General features: G+C 37.5%; 1 protein-coding gene across 1 annotated transcript in view; it reads left to right on the forward strand.

Moving 5' to 3' along the window:
* Positions 1–19,551, forward strand: part of ADAM10 (ADAM metallopeptidase domain 10) — a 120,950-nt gene that overhangs the window by 61,118 nt on the left and 40,281 nt on the right. Inside the window, exons 5-6 of the mRNA XM_047766251.1 lie at positions 10,224–10,324; positions 17,794–17,943. Coding sequence (XP_047622207.1) covers positions 10,224–10,324; positions 17,794–17,943 — 251 coding nt within the window. The remainder of the gene's footprint in view (positions 1–10,223; positions 10,325–17,793; positions 17,944–19,551) is intronic.

A 19,551-nucleotide genomic window follows, 5' to 3' on the forward strand; every position in this document is an offset into this window, starting at 1 on the left:
AATGACTATATAAAATAGACATTCTTGCATGTGAATTAAGTAGAAGATGAAGTGTGTCTATCACCATTGGCATTTTGGTGAATAGTCCTTTAGATCTTACTTATTACTTAAACCATTTTAAATTTTATTTGCAATTTATCTTAGATTTGTTTCTATGCCAATAAATATAGCCCTACCTCTTTAATGGCTGTGTAATATTTCATTGCTTCATTGATGAATGCATTATTTACTAGCTCATCACTAAATAGGCTTTTTTTTTTTTTTGGTCTTTTTAGGGCTACTAAAAAGGTTCCCAGTTAGGGGTTGAATCAGAGCTGGGCCTCTGGCCTATGCCACAGCCACAGCAATGCCAGATCCAAGCTGCATCTGTGACCTATACCACAGCTTACGGCAATGCCCGAGCCCCAACCCACTGAGCAAGGTCAGGGATCGAACCCATGTTCTCTCGGATTCATTAATCACTGAGCCATGATGGGAACTCCTAAATAGGCATTTATTGTGTTTATTACTTTTTTCTTTTTTTTTTGTCTTTTTTGTCTTTTTTGTTGTTGTTGTCGTTGCTATTTCTTGGGCCGCTCCCGCGGCATATGGAGGTTCCCAGGCTAGGGGTTGAATTGGAGCTGTAGCCACCGGCCTACGCCAGAGCCACAGCAACGCAGGATCCAAGCCGTGTCTGCAACCTACACCACAGCTCACGGCAACGCCGGATCGTTAACCCACTGAGCAAGGGCAGGGACCAAACCCGCAACCTCATGGTTCCTAGTCGGATTCGTTAACCACTGCGCTACGACGGGAACTCCTATTACTTTTTTCTATTGCTGCAGCGTACCTTATTGTGTGTAATTTCCCCCCTCATTGTATGAATATTTGCTTAAGATTAATTTTTAAAAGTGGTGTTTTCAGATATTTAAATTTTGATATATATTGCCAGATAACTCTAAGAAGGTAGTACAAATTTATGCTCTCATATCTAGAAAGTTAACATTGATTTAATACATATTCTACAGACATATCTCTAATTGCTCCACAAAAGTGACATTTAAAAAAAAAATACAGGATTCAGTCAAGATTTACACAGTGATGAACAGGGCAGAGGTTCTGTCTTAATGTACTTTGCAGTCTAGTGATGCTGTTTATAACTGGTCAGCATAATAAAGCAACATTTCTCCTATTGGCCTGACACCCATGGTCCCCTTGGTCCCACCACTAACTCTTTCTTCTTAAAAATCAGAGGTAGCAAGGGACATGCCTGGACCAGCTCTGCATTTCCTAGGAGATCAATGTTGTGAGTGCATGTGGAAAAGGGCACCATCTTTAGCTTATTCTCTCATTTTTTACTATGCCCCTCTTCCCCTGCTCTCCCCACCCTCCCCAAATAGAGACTTGATGTGGGGGATGGGGAAGGGAGTACTAGGGAGAATGTGACATTTGTCCACTGGAGTTAGAAGGAGGAAGGACAGTTGGGGACTGCTTGACCCATCCTTCTCCAAACTCTTCACGTCTCCTTTAAAAAAAAAAAAAAAAAAAAAAAACCTATTGTTTTTACTGTCTCAGCGAATCCTTGTTGATTTTTGGGAACTTTGGGAATAAGTGGCACTTTCATGGGCAAGAACCCCACTCATCTCCCTCCAGATAAGAGCAAAGCAACCTTTTGTACATTGTCTATGGAATCACTCTCTTGTAAATTCAATTAATGTAATGAAAGTTGGGTCATTTGATTAAATTTAGTGATTCATTGCATGTTATTGGAGGACTTACACCAAGTTTTGTACTCTGCAGTCAAATTCCTAACCTGGCAGTCGTACAGAGGGAGGGATACCTTGCTGGGAGTAGTGAGGAGGCAAAATCTACTTTAGTTAGTATGTGGTGAGAAGTGGTTGTTTTAAGCGTGGCACTTTTGGGCAGATGATCTGAACTGCAAATATTCACTCTTCCTGGAGTGGATGATTGAGAGTTAACTAGAGCTATTTCCTGCTTGAGGTGGTATCACAATATATGTATTATTTATATTTGTGCCTCCTACAACAAAACAGAAGCAAGTGGTTGGCATGCAAAGGAACTGGGAGAAAGGCCTTAGATTTAAAGCTGATCTTTGTTTTAAATAGGCTGAATATTCTACACCAGTGACTCATTCTTTGTGAAAGAATATGCTGTTTGGCCTTTTCAGAGGAACTACAGTGCATCCTATGATTTAGCATCTCAATGAGGGCTTATTCATTAGCTGAACAAAGGCTTTTTCTAGAAATGGGGATTATATTGTCAGTAATTTTAGAGGAAAAATGTCATTGTCCATTTTCATAGTTAATATGGTGACCAGGGAAAATAGGCTCTTCTAGAACTTTTGAAAGTATATGGGAAACATTTTATACTTGATTCCCTTATTCTATGGGGAGAATTTTGTGCTGACAGATTTTGAAGCTGTTGACTGAAAAAAAAAAAAAAAGGCACAGCTTATAAATTGAATTATGTTTTATTTGGTGGACAAAACTGAGGACTTAAGCTGCGGAGATAGCCTCTCTGATAGCTCTAAGGGACTGCTCCAAAGAAGTAAGGGAGGAGCCAATATATATAGCAGTTTTTGCAAGACCAGGTAGTCAGAACTTGCAAAGATTACTGTTAACTGAAGAAAACCAGATATCTTAAGTTAAGGAATTTAGTGCTTTTCTATTTATGGGACGATGCGAGAGTTTGGGCTCATTGAAATCATTCCCCTGATATACATCTTAACTATCTAGGACCAGTATCCTGCTTTTCTCCATCCTGAATCCTCCTCACAGGGTGCACAGTTGGAGGTGGCTGCAATAGCTGAGGGCTTGGAGGTGCGCAGCCTGTTTATCTTCATCCTAAGTTCCTTCAGGGCTCACGGTCCAGGGGTGGCTGTAGTGCCTTGGTAGCTGAAATCCTTTGTTTACTGATAGGGCAGGCAACTTTTTTTTTTTTTTTCATTGACAAAGTATATATACATACTGTTTTATTGCTTTGGAAAAAAATTTTTGCCCTAAATATCAAGCTTTCAAAAAGAATGTATATATAAAATTTATGATATATAAAATATAATTTAAAAAGAAAACACTATAGTTCTTTTAAAAATTATAATTCTTGGTGTTTCTTGATAACTTAATGTGTTACATTATAATGTACTAAATAATAGTTTCATTATTTTTATTCCCCTATACATTTATAAACAATAAGGGAGTTTCAATATTTTGACAAAAATTTTTGAAGGTCATGGAACGGTTGTAATTTTCTGCCTTAATTATTAAGATGGCTTTGCATTGTTTCAGCTTGCATGGGCAGTTTTACTGCCTATACTAATGTGGTAAAGCTGGGACTGCCTGTACTTACACAGTGAAATGGAATTGAGAAGGGACCCTGAAAATGCAGTATCATTGCCAGGAGGCATAAAGGAACTGCTTGAGGTTATAGATTATAATTTTTGAGTGAGAGTAGTTATAGTTACCAGTTTCTCCAGCCTCATTCAGCTGGAGGGGTATAGGTAGAGAGTTGAATTTAAGCAGGTTTTGGTTGGGAGTTGGGAGTGGGGGAATGGCAAAGAAATTTAAGGCAAATGCAGTGGAGAAACTATAAAATAATTGACTATGGAATTTAAACTGAATAAGGAGAAAGAAGATATCCAGTAGTGAACAGGGTGGTAGCATTGGTGGGTTGAAGGATTTTCATGCTGTTGAAGGATTGTTGGAGTCTAAAGGAAATATTCTGAAGAGATGAGTGTTAGAAAGAAAGTAGGATAAGGAAGTTGAGATTAAGAAGAGGTTTCACTTACCAGTAACAATAGGTTCCAGAGTTTGACCTTGTAAGGGAGAGGTTGAGGTAGGAGACCACCCTTGGAGAAAGGTAGTATGAGTGTATTGGAAGGATGATCAGCATGAATGTTGGAGTTGCTAATAAGAGTTATGATTGGGTGGTGTCAGAGTGACAGTGAGTTAGGAGCTATAAATAAGGTAATAGAGGCAAGTAGTGACTTGGAGGCAGCAAAACCTATGGTAAGTTGGAATACTTGGTGATGTGGTCCATGACTATGAAAGTCTCAGGAAAAAGAAAATAGTCTTGATGGACCCAAGACAGAAAGTGGTAGATGGCTGGGCATGTTTAGTGAAGTGAGGCTCAAGGGAATGTCTCCTAAGAATAGGGAGAATTCTAGGCCTTCCCCTTGATTCCTGCTGGAATCCTCCTGATAGAGGTGAAGAGTGCTGCAGAATGCTTCTCTTGACACTTACCAGATTGATCTGGGGTAGCTGTGAGGTGGCCACAGTGTGTGGCAGCTTGAGGCGAGATCTCAGTTTCCCAACCAGGGATTGAATCAAGGTTGCGGCTATGAGAGCACCAAATCCTGACCACTAGATGACAAGGGCCAGTAGCTAGGAGCAGGGCCCTGGCTCTTTGCTTCAAAGAAGGAATTCAACAAAGAGACGGAAAGTACTAAAACAGGTAAAGTGTTTATTATGAGAAAAAAGTGCAGATAGCCACTTAGGTGGGCCCAGAGAAAGCGTCACAGGCCTATGGGGTGGTTTAAGTCGTTTCTGTGGTGGCAGTCTTCTGGGTTCTCTTCTTGGCCAGCCGTTTTGCTTTGTCTCGCTTCAAGTCCGTATTCTGTCTGAATCAGGGCCCTTCCCTGTGTGCGTGCTTGTGCATGATTTAGCCAAGATGGGTTCTGGCACAAGGGTCTCTGGGAAGTTGACAGAACCTGTTACGGTCTGATGCTCCCCTCCCTTCTCTGACGCCGAGGAAATTTTCTGCACACATGTAGTTTGGGAGGTCTTCTTGACTTCAAGAATGAGAAATGTGTGGTCTCCTTTTACCTGAGCAAGATTCAGCCTGTCTTTGCTCCTGCCATTATCTTTACCTTGAAGTATCTGTCCACAGGGGACAGATTGCGAGTGCTCAGCTTGGGGCCCATCTGTCTCCTGCCTCAAGATGATGGGCCAGAAGAGGTGATTTTGTGAAACATTAAGTGCTCCCTTGATTCCAGCCAAATGCAACCTATTAGGGGTGGGATAGGGGCAGGGCAGTCTTATTATTGAATCCAGGCCACCTTTTCACCCTGGGGAGTGATAGTCTGCTAGATGGATGGCTGTTCTATTTTTAAGTATCTGCCGGCTTCCTTTCAATTCTTGCTGATGTTAGCCTATTGGCGGTATTGGTATTATACTGGTGCTTGCTTGGTTCTAACCATGTGAAGGAATGGTAGGAAAGAAATTCACTCTAATATCACCTGTATTTACAATGTCACAAATACATTTGTGTGTATACATCTGTATATATTTGTTTACACCTGTAAATAAACTTTATATATATTTTATCAAGTAGATGAGGTATCCATTCATTAAGTAGTTATTTGATTATCTTAATCTTAATTTTCAAATGCCTAACATCAGTGCCAATGTATTGATGACTTAGAGTACCAGTGTCCTTATTATTAATATCTGAAAGGTATTTTATTGAGATACTATATAGTAGGGATTACTGATTATATGTAAATCAGATATATATTTTGCATTGGCCTCCCTTATCATTATATCAAGAAAAATGATGTTTTAGTGTTTAAGATAGGGATTTTTTTTCTCTGTTCCTGAATTTGTAAAATGTTTAGTTAAATGCTTTGCACATACAATTGTTCGCATGTTTAGAAGCTATGAAATAATCTCTTCCAGAAACACTTTGTAGCAACTTTTTTGTGCCTGTACAGGGGCAGATTCAAAATAAATTCATAGTAATTTTTTTTTTTTGGTCTTTTTGCCATTTCTTGGGCTCCTCCCACGACATACGGAGGTTCCCAGGCTAGGGATCGAATCGGAGCTGTAGCTGCCGGCCTACGTCAGAGCCACAGCAACGCAGGAGCCGAGCCATGTCTGCAACCTACACCACAGCTCACTGCAACGCTGCATCCTTAACCCACTGAGCAAGGCCAGGGATTGAACCTGCAACCTCATGATTCCTAGTCGGACTCGGTAACCACTGAGCCACAATGGGAACTCCCATAGTATGCTTTGTATGAAGGGTAAGTTCTAATTTCTGTCATGATGATATTACAACATTTGGTATTTCTTAGATTTGAAAAAACCATGCTTATCAGTTGACTTTACCATATTTTGAAGTGTATTAGTTGAGCTGAATTAGATATGAAAACAAAACGTTGTTTTGACATATTTGTTACGTGGTGGACTTCTAACTAGATTGCCAATGAATCTCACAGCTTTTAGCTTTCTAAAACTGAAAATTTTGCATTTAATACATTTTCTTAAAAAACTTAGAAAAATAATAACAGCACGTATTTCTCTAAATATGCAAAATATTTAATCTGAGTGTTGCAGAGTCTACCAGCTTCTATCTTTAGTTAAAAGATGCAGTTATTACTGTACTGTGAAATACAGCTTAATTGTGCCTAATATTTTTGGTTAGAATTGTATTTTGGGATGAGTGAAAACTAGTTAAAAGTGAAAGTATTCAAGAAATAGCAAGAAATACTAACACTGCTGAACAATTTCTGATATGCTAGGCCAAGATTATTTGGCTATTGTCTGTGATAGGAAAAATTTGCCAAATGCCAATGTAGATTAGCTATAAAATGACTTATTCTGCTCTCCTTAACAAAAGTTTTTTACCACGTATTAAGTTGTAATGCTGTCTGCAGTACTAGACAGTCCCCAAATTTAGTGATAAAATACACTGAAAGTTCACTTCTCACTCTGTAATAACTTTACATGAATATTCCTTATCAGGCAACTTTTCTTCCTGAATAAATGATTCAGGAATCTAGGCTACTTTATTTTTGTTCTGTATTATTGTGCCCTTCCCAGTTTGTCTCCTGCCACCCATTCAGAAGGTGAAAAGAGCCTAGGAGAACCCTGGCCTGTATACTTCTCTACTGCTCCCATTCTTTCAGCTGGAACTCAGTTATTCTTCACACCTAACTTGGAAGGGAGGCTAAGAAGTTTTGTCTACCTTTGTAAATAATGTACATCATGAGGAATGGCTGCCAGACTGGATCAAGAGTAGAGTTGTTTTTTCAAATAAAATCTTTGAACGTTTAATTTTTTTTTTTTTTCTATTTCACTGATTGATAGGCGGCTGATGTGAAGAGTTTTTGGAAGGTTGTGCATTTTGGTAAACAGGTGATTCCCTCTCACCTCCTGTCCCCTACACTTAAAATTGGTTGTGTAGGGTGTGTGGGATGCAGATACCAGGGGTGGTAGACATTTGGGGAAATTTCATCTCAAAACTGGCTATCATGATTTAATCACAGGGCTTTTCTTTTGAAAATCTCAGTTAAATACTTTCCTATTTGCGAGTGGGGTCATTGAGGTACATGCACCTATAGACATAGGTGTTCAGGTCTATGGGAGGGATAGCAATTTAAAATATGGGGGTTAATAAGGTGGTTTTAAGAAACTTCATGATGAATTTGAACTGTAGTTTATAATAGCTTGTGTGTGTGTGTGTGTGTGTGTGTGTGTGTGTGTAGATGTCTAATTGAGCTCTTTTAAACATTTCATGAAATGCTGGAGTTCCTGTTGTGGCGCAGCAGAAGCAAATCTGACTAGGAACCGTGGGGTTGCGGGTTCGATCCCTGGCCTCGCTCAGTGGGTTAAGGATCCGGCGTTGCTGTGAGCTGTGGTGTAGGTTGCAGATGCAGCTCAGATCTATCATTGCTGTGGCTGTGGTGTAGGCCGGCAGCTATAGCTCCGATCAGACCCCTAGCCTGGGAACCTCTATTTGCCGTGGGTGCGGCCCTAAAAAGACAAAACAACAACAAAAACAAACAAATTTCATGAAATGTTAAAGGTTTATTTCATTTAGTTTACATTAGCCTAAAGTAAATGGCAAAATAGATTCCGATTAAGTATTGACTTAATAAACAAATCTAATTTAAGGCACCACAAACTAACCCATAAAGGAAAAATAACATGACATCCTAGTTGAATAAGTTAGTTGCTTGTCATACTGGAACAAAAATCAAAATAAGCTTTTGAAAATATATACATTAATCTCATCTGTTTTTCTGTGGTAAATATTTTTTATATTGGTACTCTGTAAGAAGCATTTTTTATTTCTCTGCCTAGCTGCTCCTGGGGTCTGCAGAAAGACTCCTCCTAGTACACATTGTTATTTCCTAAAAAATAGATAAGTCCATGACTTAAAATTAGCAAACAAACCAGGCCCCGCTTTTAGTTGTTGGAAACTGGACTATCCCAGTATTGAGTTAAAGTAACACAAAATGAAGGTTTTATAAATAACATCAAACTATGAACTTGGCTTTACATGACAGTTGACACAAGTAGCAAAGTTCTAAGAGATTTAAAGTATATCAACTGAAGAAGGAACTTAAGTGTGTGTGTACACTTGTCTATGAATATGCTTATACATTTTTTGTTTATTGAAATTTGTGTTCTTGGAATGGAGGAATTTCTTCAGCTGGTGGTTGAGGCAAACTAGGTCCTATCTGGGCAAGGGTCATTGGGACAATTTTATGTTAAAATCATAGTAACGGAGGAAGGCATTTTGATGATAATATGGCAGATCCCTTGAAACATGGAGAAGTGAAAATCTTAGCGTATTATACTGGAGAACTCTCCACCCTTTGTGGTAGATTCTTAATAGATATATGTTGGATGGTATTGTATTCTCACTCCAAAGCCAACTTTTGAAACCTATGAGTAATAAATAGTAGATTTTTTTCTTATTCAAAGCTTTTGTTATGTTAGTTTTCTACTTTGAAATAATTTGATTTTACAGATACTGCAGTTGTTTAGTCCTAATTTTATTTTGAAAATTTCAAACTTAAAAGCAGTTATAAGAAGAGTTCCTGCTGTGGTGTGTTTTGTACTGCACAACTCTCCCCCACCCCCACTTTTTTGGGGGAAATGATTGGAAAGCAGATTTCAGACATCATGAAACTTCATTACTAAATACTTCAGCACTCATCTCCTAAAAATATGTACATTTCCTAAGTAGCTAAATTGTTTCACTCCTTAAAAATTAACATTAATTCAGTAATATCATTTACTGTATAGTCTGTAGTAAAACTTCTCCAGTTATCCTAAAGTGCCTTTTTTTGCATTTGTTTATTATATCTCTTTTAGTGTCTAAATCAAGCCTCCTCACCCAACCCCGACCCCCCGTTTTGATTTTCTCTTTTTTCTTTCTTTCTTTTTTTTTTTTTGGTATTTTTGCCATTTCTTGGGCCACTCCCGTGGCATATGGAGGTTCCCAGGCTAGGGGTCCAATCGGAGCTGTGCCAGCCTACGCCAGAGCCACAGCAACTCGGGATCCGAGCCGCATCTGCAACCTACACCAAGCTCACAGCAACGCTGGATCTTAACCCACTGAGCAAGGGCAGGGACCAAACCCGAGACCTCATGGTTCCTAGTCGGATTCGTTAACCACTGTGCCACGACGCGAACTCCTCTTTTTTCTTTTGGCTGCACCCATGGCATATGGAAGTTTCCAGGCCAGGAATCACATGTTTGCCACAGATCTGGCAATGCTTAACCCACTGCTCTAGGCTGGGGGTTGAACCTGTGCCTCTGCAGAGAACGTCAGATCCTTAACCTGCTGCACCCATGGCAGGAACCCTGAATTTCTCTATTTTTAAAATGACATTGCCTTTTTTATGTGTCTAAGTCAGTGACCTAAAGAATGGCCCACATTCTCAGTGTGTCTGAATTATACATTGAAAAAATTTAAGCTGGGTTTGCTCTTATCATGCCATGGAGTGTGTTTCTAGGTTACTTTCCCTTAAGTCTTACTGGTATTCATTGAAGGAGTTCAAACCAAATGTAGTATTACATTAGCCTAACTGTAGTTCAGATTGAGGTAGCTTTGTAAACTTGCAGTATAAGAAATTTAATGTGTTCAAAAGAAAAATTATAAATTACAAAATGAAGTAAATTGTAGTATTAGGATGAAGTGGGAAAAGTTGGGAGAGTTAAACCCAGAATAAAGAATGATTATTGGTTTTTTTTGTTCATTTTTTTCCCTAGTATTCACAAATCATTCATTTGACAAAATCAGGGACCAGTAATATTGATGGAGAACTTTAGAACCTGCTAGGTTTTAAAATAATGTTCCTAGCGTAATGCCTTTCCCATTGGTGCTCAGTGAGCATTTATGGCTTTCATTAATTATGACAATTACATTTTCATTTGTAAGATAATTGGTAATATATAAACATGTGACAGTGATGACATTTCTTTGTATTTTAGACTATCCCCATAAATATGGTCCACAGGGGGGCTGTGCAGATCATTCAGTATTTGAAAGGATGAGGAAGTACCAGATGACTGGTGTAGAAGAAGTAACACAGGTAAGGATTTTAATACATGCTTGTCTTTAAGAAATAGAAATGAAGTTGGGCACGTGTTTCTGCATTAAAATGTATATTCTAGAATTTCTAAAAGATGTATACTACTCAGGAAATATTTATATTTTTTGATACTCATGGAGGCCAGGTAACTTGCTTATAATAAAGATATGATGCTGAAATTTGAATACACATCTGCATGACTCAAAAAACATAATTTGTTCAGGAGTTCCCGTTGTGGGTCAGTGGATTAAGGACCTGACCTTGTCTCTCTGAGAATGTGGGTTTGATCCCTGTCCTCACTCAGTGGGTTTAAGATCCAGCATTGCCACAAGCTGCAGCATAGGTCACAGATGCAGCTCAAATCCGGTCTTGCAGTGGCTGTGATGTAGGCCTGCAGCTGTAGATCCTAGTCAACTCCTATTCCTGGAATTTCCGTATGCTGCAGGTGTAGCCCGAAAAAAAAGAAAAAAGAAAAAAGAGAAACAATAACGTGTCCAAAATATACTCTTACATGTTTTATCTTAAAATTAAAAAAAAAATCCATTCCAATCACGTGTTTTGAGTAAATTTGTTTGTATTAGTATGAAAATGAGAGGGACCAACTGACCAACTTGTCTTGTTTTGCCTGGGACTTCTCCATTTTAACACTGAAAACCATGTGTCTCTGAGCAACCCAAGATGTTTAGTTACCATAATAAAAATCACAGTACTTTTGATATTTTAATTGTAGGTTTTCCTGATATTGACTATTGATCTTTTTTTTTTCTTTTTTTTGGCTGCCTTGTGGCATAAGGAGTTCTCAGGCTGGGGATCAGATCCGAGCGTCAGCTCCAGCAATGCTGAATCCTTTAACCCACTGTACCAGGCCAGGGATTGAACCTGCATCCTGGTGCTGCCGAGTTGCCACTGATCTCATTGTGGCACAGTGGGAACTCCCAACCATTGATCTTTTATTTTTTTTTGACTCCTTTATTTTATTCATAGGTGATAGGTTTGTAGTTATTTAAAACACAAGTTTAAAATTTAAAAAAATTATTTTTATAATAAAACACTTATCATGTATTTTGGACATTTTTCCTAAAATTAGTTTCTTGAGTCAGATTCATGGGTAGATTAATGTTTCTTGAGTCAGAAATGTAGATTTGTGTGTTTCTTGGTCTGCAAAATGACATTTAAATGGTACTACTTCAAATGGGTCTTTCAAGAGTAAATGAGATTTTATTCTTTTATTTAATGAACAATTTTGTATTGATCTCCTCTTCTATGTCAGAAGTTCTAAGATTCTGAGAATATATGGAAATTGAGATGAAAGCTTATCCTCAAAAAGTTTATAGTTTAATTGGAGACACAGAAAAATTAAGGGTAGTAAGAAATTAAGTAAAAGGTGATATCCTACACACAAGAAAACTAGTTAGCCTATCTCAGAAGTGTTTGAGGACAATGACCAGAGACTAAAAGAATAATTAATGCAGAAGTTAGATTGACCATGAAGAGATGGAAAGAGGAGGAACAGTGTATAAAGGCCAGAGAGAGAGCAAGACCAGTAAAGAATCCTTAACTTCAGGGTGGAGTGCAAGACTAGAGACTGGGATGGAGTTACCTGGTGGCTCAGTGAGTTAAAGATCCAGTGTTGTTACTGCTCTGGCCCTGGTTAGAGCTGCTAGGAACTTCTGCCTGTCCTGGGTGTTGCCAAAGACAAGACAAAACAAAATAAAATTAGAGACTAATTAGAAGTTGTTGTAGTTATTTAGTTGAGAAATGATACTGGCTTGTACTAAGGTGTTGGCAATATAGATAGAGAGGCTAAGACTGTAGATTGCTAGATATAAGTGTTTAACTGTGGCTAAATATGTTAATATGCAAAAGTAGGTTATACTTTTTATATATCAGCAGTAGACTACCAGAAATGTAATACAAGGGGGACATCATTAATAATAGTATCAAGAATATCATGTTTTGAAGAACAAGTGTAACAAAGAATTGTAAGACCCATGTAATGAAAATTATAAAACTGTAGGAAATGTGACAGATGATCCATTTTCTTATGGAGAGATATGCTCTGTTAGTGGAACATACTACCTAATACAAGAACATTAATTTTTCTCCCATATTGATTTGTAGATTCAATACAACTCTGTATAAATTACAACATGGTTATTCACAGCACTTGATGGTTCTAAAATGTTAGAAGGAAAAGTGAAAGCTAAGAATAAATAAAGCCCATCTAAAGGTGGTAAACAGGAAAGAGAGATTTACCCTAGAAGATATTGAGACTTATAGTAATTGAGAATGTAATATTAGCATAGGGTTGAACAGATTGACCAGAGGAATAAAATTGAGTGCTCAGAATAGACCCATGTGTATATGAAACTTTGTTATGTAGTAGAGGTAAAATATCAAATCAGGGAGGAAAAATAGGGATGGTTGAATAAATGGAGCCAGAAAAAAATGAAGTTGAATTTTCATCTCACATTGTATTTAAAACAAAACAAAATTCTAATTGCATCTCTAAAATGAAAACTTTTAACTCATAATAGAACAAGTAAATAGAGATTTCCCTTTTCAGCTGTGACAGAGTAACTGGAAGAAACAACTAGAAAACCGGTGAGGTGGGGGGTAGGGTGTGGCTGGCGGTGGGCAGGAGAAGGGAGAAGCAATTGTTTTCAAGTACTGGCTCACAGGCAGTGCAGGATTGAGATCCCTGAGAGTAAAGAAATAAATGTTTCTTGTGATTTCCCTGATTGTTGCCTGGAGACAAAATTTTAGGAATGGCACAGTGAAGGGCATCTCAAGAAAAGTAAGAAGTGCATAGTACTGTTGCAGAATTGAAGAGATAAAGTTGAAGAAGGCTGAGGTACCTGAATTTATGGACAGAGTACCTGAGAGGTAACAGCTATGTTGAAAAAAAGCCCCAGAAATATGTGCAGGGGTTGACTTGAGTCTTAGCCAGATTCTAAGCTGAGCATGCACAGGATGAAATTCTATGAGAAAGGCTACTCCAGATATGTCCTGACTAAGAGATCAAGGTGATTTTTAAGTAAATCAGCTGCCTGTCAGAATAAAGCTTAATAACACTTTTGTTAAAGGAGGACACTGGATTCAAATATTCAACAATGTAGCATTCACAATGTATGGTGCTCAAAAAACATTGCTAGATGACAAGAAGCTCTAGAAGTTGAAAACTGTGATCCATAATCATGACAAAAAAACACCCAAATATGGTTAGAAATTACAGGTATTGGCGCACATATGCCATGGGTGCAACCCTAAAAAGACACAAACAAACAAAACAAAACAAAGAAGGAGCAGTCTGACAAATAATATGGAACAACTGGATATTACCAAGGAGTTCCCTTTATGGCTCAGGGGAAATGAATCCGATTAGTATCTATGAGGGATGCGGATTTGATCCCTGGACTCTCTCAAGGGGTTAAGGATCTGGCATTGTCGTGAGCTGTGGTGTATGTTGCAGATGCGCTGGGATCCTACGTTGTGGCTGTCGTATAAGGCCAGCAGCTGTAGCTCTGGTTGGACCCCTAGCCTGAGAACCTCCATGTGCTGCTAGTGTGGCCCTAAAAAGCAAGCAAACAAACAAAAAACTTGAACTTATACCATAATACAAAACTTACATCTAATGCAAAATTCAACTCAAAATGGATAATAAATCCTTATGCTTAAAGATAAAACTTAAACTTGTGGATAAAAATATAGGGGAAATTTTTGTGACTTTGGGATAGACAACAATTTCTTAGGACATAAAAATAGTCACCTTGCCCTCCAAGTTTATAAACTCAATTTTGTCAAAATTAAAAATTTCTGGAGTTATCTTGTGGTGCAGCAGGTTAAGGATCTGATGTCACTGCAGTGGCTTGGCTTGCTGCTGTGGCACAGGTTTCATCCTTGACCTGGGAATTTCTATATGACGTGGGAATGGCAAAACAAAACAAAACAATTTAAAAATTTCACAAAAGGCATAGTTGAGAAAATGTAGAAAGACACCACAGAGACTGTGAGAAAAATGTCAACATTTATCTGACAGAGGGCTTCTCCAGAATATAACAAGAACCCTTATAATTCAAATTTTTTTTTTGTCTTTTTGTCTTTTGTTGTTGTTGTTGCTATTTCTTGGGCCGCTCCCGCGGCATATGGAGGTTCCCAGGCCAGGGGTCGAATCGGAGCTGTAGCCACCGGCCTACGCCAGAGCCACAGCAACGCGGGATCCGAGCCGCGTCCGCAACCTACACCACAGCTCACGGCAACGCCGGATCGCCAACCCACTGAGCAAGGGCAGGGACCGAACCCGCAACCTCATGGTTCCTAGTCGGATTCGTTAACCACTGCGCCACGACGGGAACTCCAGTTCAAATTTTTAATAAATGCATTAACCTCAGTTAAAAAATGGGCAAAAGCATTTGACAAGATACTTGGCCAAAAAAAATATTCTGGATTTTGAGGCAGAGAAACACTTTGAATAAGGCATACAATCTTTGACTACTAAGAAAAATTGTTGTATTTCACTGTATGGAAATTAAGAGTGAAAGCCACCTTAAAGTGAAGACAGTTATAAACTTTGAGACAGTATTCACAATACATAAAATTGTACACTGGTGGTATAATAGTGACCATAGTTGCCTTCCACAGTACATAAAATTGACAAGGAATTATTTTCAAGAAACAGAGACATAGTCCTTCTCCTTTTTAGAATAACTACTAGAAACCAACCTGATATCAAAATAGGAATATTTAAAAAATACATGTTTATATTTGTGTCTCCGTGAGTGTATTTGTTTGAAGGCATGGGAGAGATAACGAGGCTGTGAAGAAGTATGGGGCTAGATCTAAGAGAAAAAAGAGGACACTTAGAAAGGTGAGCCTGCCATTTGGGCTACCTTTTCTCTAGCTGTATCTTCTAGTTCCTGAGGAGGTAGCTAAGAGACTGAAAAGCTGAATAGAACCCTCAAATTCTTGAGGCTAATGATAAAAGTACTATTTAGGGTCTTTTAAGTAGGGCTTTAGATTGGGACCTTGGATGAAAGGCTGTTCCCTAGAAGTTAAGGTGAATCATAAAGTGTTCTACCTCCCCTCACAGAGATTAAATTTTTACACCACATCTTCTTATTCTCTGATTGTATTAAGGTAATCCAAGATTACTAGTGTACTAAGTCTCATTGCTTGCCAGAAGTGAAAATAAATTTTTTTGAGAAAGATATAATCACCTGAAGCCTCATATTATATCTGTGATTTTCCATATACATTATCTGGCATTCAGCTCAAAATAATTAGCATAGGAACAAATGAGACAATATGATGGAAGAATGAGAGGGGAAAAAAACTGTTTGCTGAACACGAGCCATTCAAGAATAAATGACACATTATACACCCTCAAAGAGCTTACAGTATAGCTGGGGTGTCACATGTGCAAACAATCTCTAAAGATTTTTGAATAATGAAATGATCAGACACAGATACAGGCTTTATAATATGTTCAAGTACATAAAGACAAAATTTTCAGCAGAAAATTGAAAGTGAACAAAAGAACCTAATAGAAATTCTAAAATTGAAAAATACAACAATTTGATGAATTTAGATGTGAATGGTATGCCATAAGAAAATAAACTGCTTAGAAACAAAAGGGTAGAAAATACGGAAAAGAACTTGAGATATAGGTGATACATTTAAAAGGTCTAAAATATGTGTAAGTGGTATCTTAAAAGAGAAAAATGAGAGTGAAATAGGGAGACAGACAGTGGCTGAGAATTTTCCAAATATGACAGGTAATATCAAACAAAAAAATTAGTAAACCTTGTAGTTAGCACAGGGAAAAGCTTTTACAAAGAAAATATCGTAGCATAGTATTAGAAAAGTCTAAAAACCAAGATATTCTCTTAAAAGCAACCAGTAAAAAAAAGTCCAGTCACCTTCAAAGAAGCAACAGTAAAAATGACAGCTCATTTCTCATTGGAAACAGTTGAAACCAGAAGACAGTGGAATGTGCTGAAACAGTAGCTGCCATCCTAGAATGATGTGCTGAGTGAAAATAGATAAAAGTACAATGAAGACAGTAACTAAGAACAGTCAAACATGGAGTTGTCAAGGGAGAAGGAAATTATAAAATGTGAGTGTAAATTTGGACTTGTGGTTTACAGTTTAATTTGAGTTGAATTCTCTATTACTATGTCATCAAAATTCACTTAAAATGATGCTTTTAGATGTCAACATATGTTTAAGTGCTTGGATTCAGTAGCAGCATTAATTCTTCAGACAAATATTTATTGAATGACTACTGTTTGCCTGCCAAGTATGTGTTAGCTGACAGTTATGCAGTGAGAAGCAAAACAGAGATAATTTCTTTTTTCCAGAGCTCATATTCTAGTGATTGAAGTAATGGTCGTGGGTGGGGACAGAAAATAAACAAATAACCATGATAAACTATAAAGGACATGGGCACATGGTTCTGTGAGGTAGTATAATGGATGAATTGACCTTTGCTAAATCTGAAGAAAGAAGTTGACTAGATCAGGAGAAGCAACATCACCATGTGCCAAAAGACTGGCAGGAGACAGGTTGTATGCTGGAGTATTGGAAAGAAGCCCTGTGTAGCTGTAGCACAGAGAGCTAGAGTTTGTCGATATCATAGAGTCTTTGTGTAAAGTAGCATGGAATGGGACGAAACTGGGTAGGGGAGTAGAGTCTGCAGTGTTGATTGGTGGTACATATAAAGGGTTTACATCTTTATCCTTGATGCAGTAAGAAGTTATTGAAATACAAATGCAGGTTGGTAATATTTTCAAATTTGCGTTTTGAAAAGATTGCAGTCTGAAAATTAGATCGAAGGCCAGTAGTAGATAGAGATAGATTCCATTACTCTTATTGCAGTACCCTAGGTAATAAGTGATGCTGGTTTGGGATAACATGATGGAGCCAGAGATAATGGATAGATGCCCTTAGTATTTAGAAGGTACCTTTGACAGGGCTGGGTGATAGATTGGGTATTTGAGGTTAAGTAGAGGAAGTTATCAAAGTATCATAAATTACTATAAAACATGCTTGATGTTTACATGATTACATATTAAATTGTATGTTTTGAAAATATTTCAAAATTAAGGAATTGCTTGAAGAAGTCATCAATACAGTACAGTGTTATGAGACTGAAAATGATGTTTATGAAGAATTTTTAACAGCATGAGGAAATAACTATAATCTTATATAATAAAGTAGAAAATGAAATTGTTTATAATGTGTGTGTTTTTTTTTTCTTTTCTTTTTTTGGCTGCATCTGTGGCATGTGAATGTTCCCAGGCCGAGGATTGAACCCACACCACAGCAGCATCCTTAGCCACAGCAGTGGCAATGCCAGATCCTTAATCCACTGAGGCACCAGAGAATTCCTATAATGTGTATTCTTAACTATATAAAATTATAACAGTGAAGCATGTTAATGATCAGAAATGACTCTTTTTGCCATGTAGACACCTCAAGAAAAGCATGTTAATAATGGTCCAGAACTTCTGAGGAAAAAACGTACAACTTCAGCTGAAAAAAATACTTGTCAGCTTTATATTCAGACTGATCATCTGTTCTTTAAATATTATGGAACACGAGAAGCTGTGATTGCCCAGGTACTTATAATTTTGCTTCCCTTTTAGTTCTCATGTGCTCATATTGTTTCATTATGCCTATGTTTTCCTCTTATAATTAAAGTTAATACTTATCTCCTGTTGGAAAAATAAAAAGTACATATTTTCAATTGTGATATGATAAAATATATAAGATAAGAATACAGATAACTGAAAGACCAGTTAGTATATTTGGTGTCATTCAAAAAAGATGTAAGAATATGATTTCATGAAGGAGATGATGACACTGGAGCTTAGCTTTAAAAAGAGGGTCAAGTTGTCATTTGTGGTCTTAAAGGAGGGAAAGTTAGAGGAATCCTTCCAATAATAATATTTAATTTCTGTTCTGTATTCTCATTGTACTTAGCAGTTTCTAGGTTATATTATTACCTGCACTTGTGTTTTTTCAACCCTTATTAAAATAAAAAAATTTTTGGAGATATCCTCATGTTGAAAGTGTCCAGTGACAGTTTGGTCAACGCATTTTGAGTCCAAGGATTTGAGACTGAGAGGATGGAGTTGCCATTAGTATAAATGGTGAACTCATTTTGATGGGGGTGATGAACTTAATTTTAGACATGTTTAAAAGCACATGAACATGGTCATTCCCTTAGGGTATTGAAAGTATAGAATTGGAACTTGGGAAAGGTTAGCCTAGAGCTTTCTGCATGGAATTTAAGGGTACAAAAGAGATAAAGTGAGGAGAGAGAATGCAATCAAAGTTGTGGGTCTGGAGGTAAAATCTCTTTACAGTGAATAGGATAAGGGCGAGAAGTTATGGGCTAAAATACAATAAAGAGATAGATTAAGTAGGATTAACCCAAGGAATAAGCGGTTCGAAAACAAAATACATAGCCAGTAGTGTCATATGCAGAGATATCAAAGAGAATGACTACCTGTTAATTAACTAGATGGGAGGGATTCTTTCACAATGTATATGTGTATAAAATCGTCATGATGTACACTTTAAATATCTTACATTTTGTCTATTATACCTCAGTAAGTCTGAGAAAAAGAGAATGATTATAAAAGTTAGTTGATTTTTACTGGAAGTAAAATTATAAAAAGAGAATGATTATAAAAGTTAATCTTTTACTGGGAGATTATTCCCAGGCTTTAAGCAAGATCTCAGTAAAGTTGTGGGGGTAAAAACATTATTAGGAATGGATTGGCAGGAGCAGTTAGGATGTCAAGAGATGTGAAAAAAAAAAATAATGGTGGCTTAGGAATACTATATGGAATATTTGGGTGAAAGGGGGATTCATGAGAAGTTGGTCAGAAGAGGAAAATGATCCAGTAGAGAAGCAGTGTTAAGGTATAAGAGAAAGAAAAATTCATGTGAAACATTGTTCTTAAAGATCCACAAAGAATTGGGGTCAGGAATATAGAAAAGTTATTCTTTGAGGAAGAGTTACCATTTGAAGAAGATAGAAACAGATGAAGAGAGAGAAAAAGAGCAGAAAGTCAGGATGAACTCTCAGTAAAGTAAGATATCTAATCATTCATCTGTGGAGGAATTTTGAACCACCATTTTTGGGGGTGGGGTAGGAACAGTGAGAATTGGATAAAGAATTTCTTGGCCAAGCTATGGTTAGGTAGCACGAATTTATA

This window comes from Phacochoerus africanus, chromosome 2, assembly GCF_016906955.1.
Source record: "Phacochoerus africanus isolate WHEZ1 chromosome 2, ROS_Pafr_v1, whole genome shotgun sequence".
Taxonomy (NCBI): domain Eukaryota; kingdom Metazoa; phylum Chordata; class Mammalia; order Artiodactyla; family Suidae; genus Phacochoerus; species Phacochoerus africanus.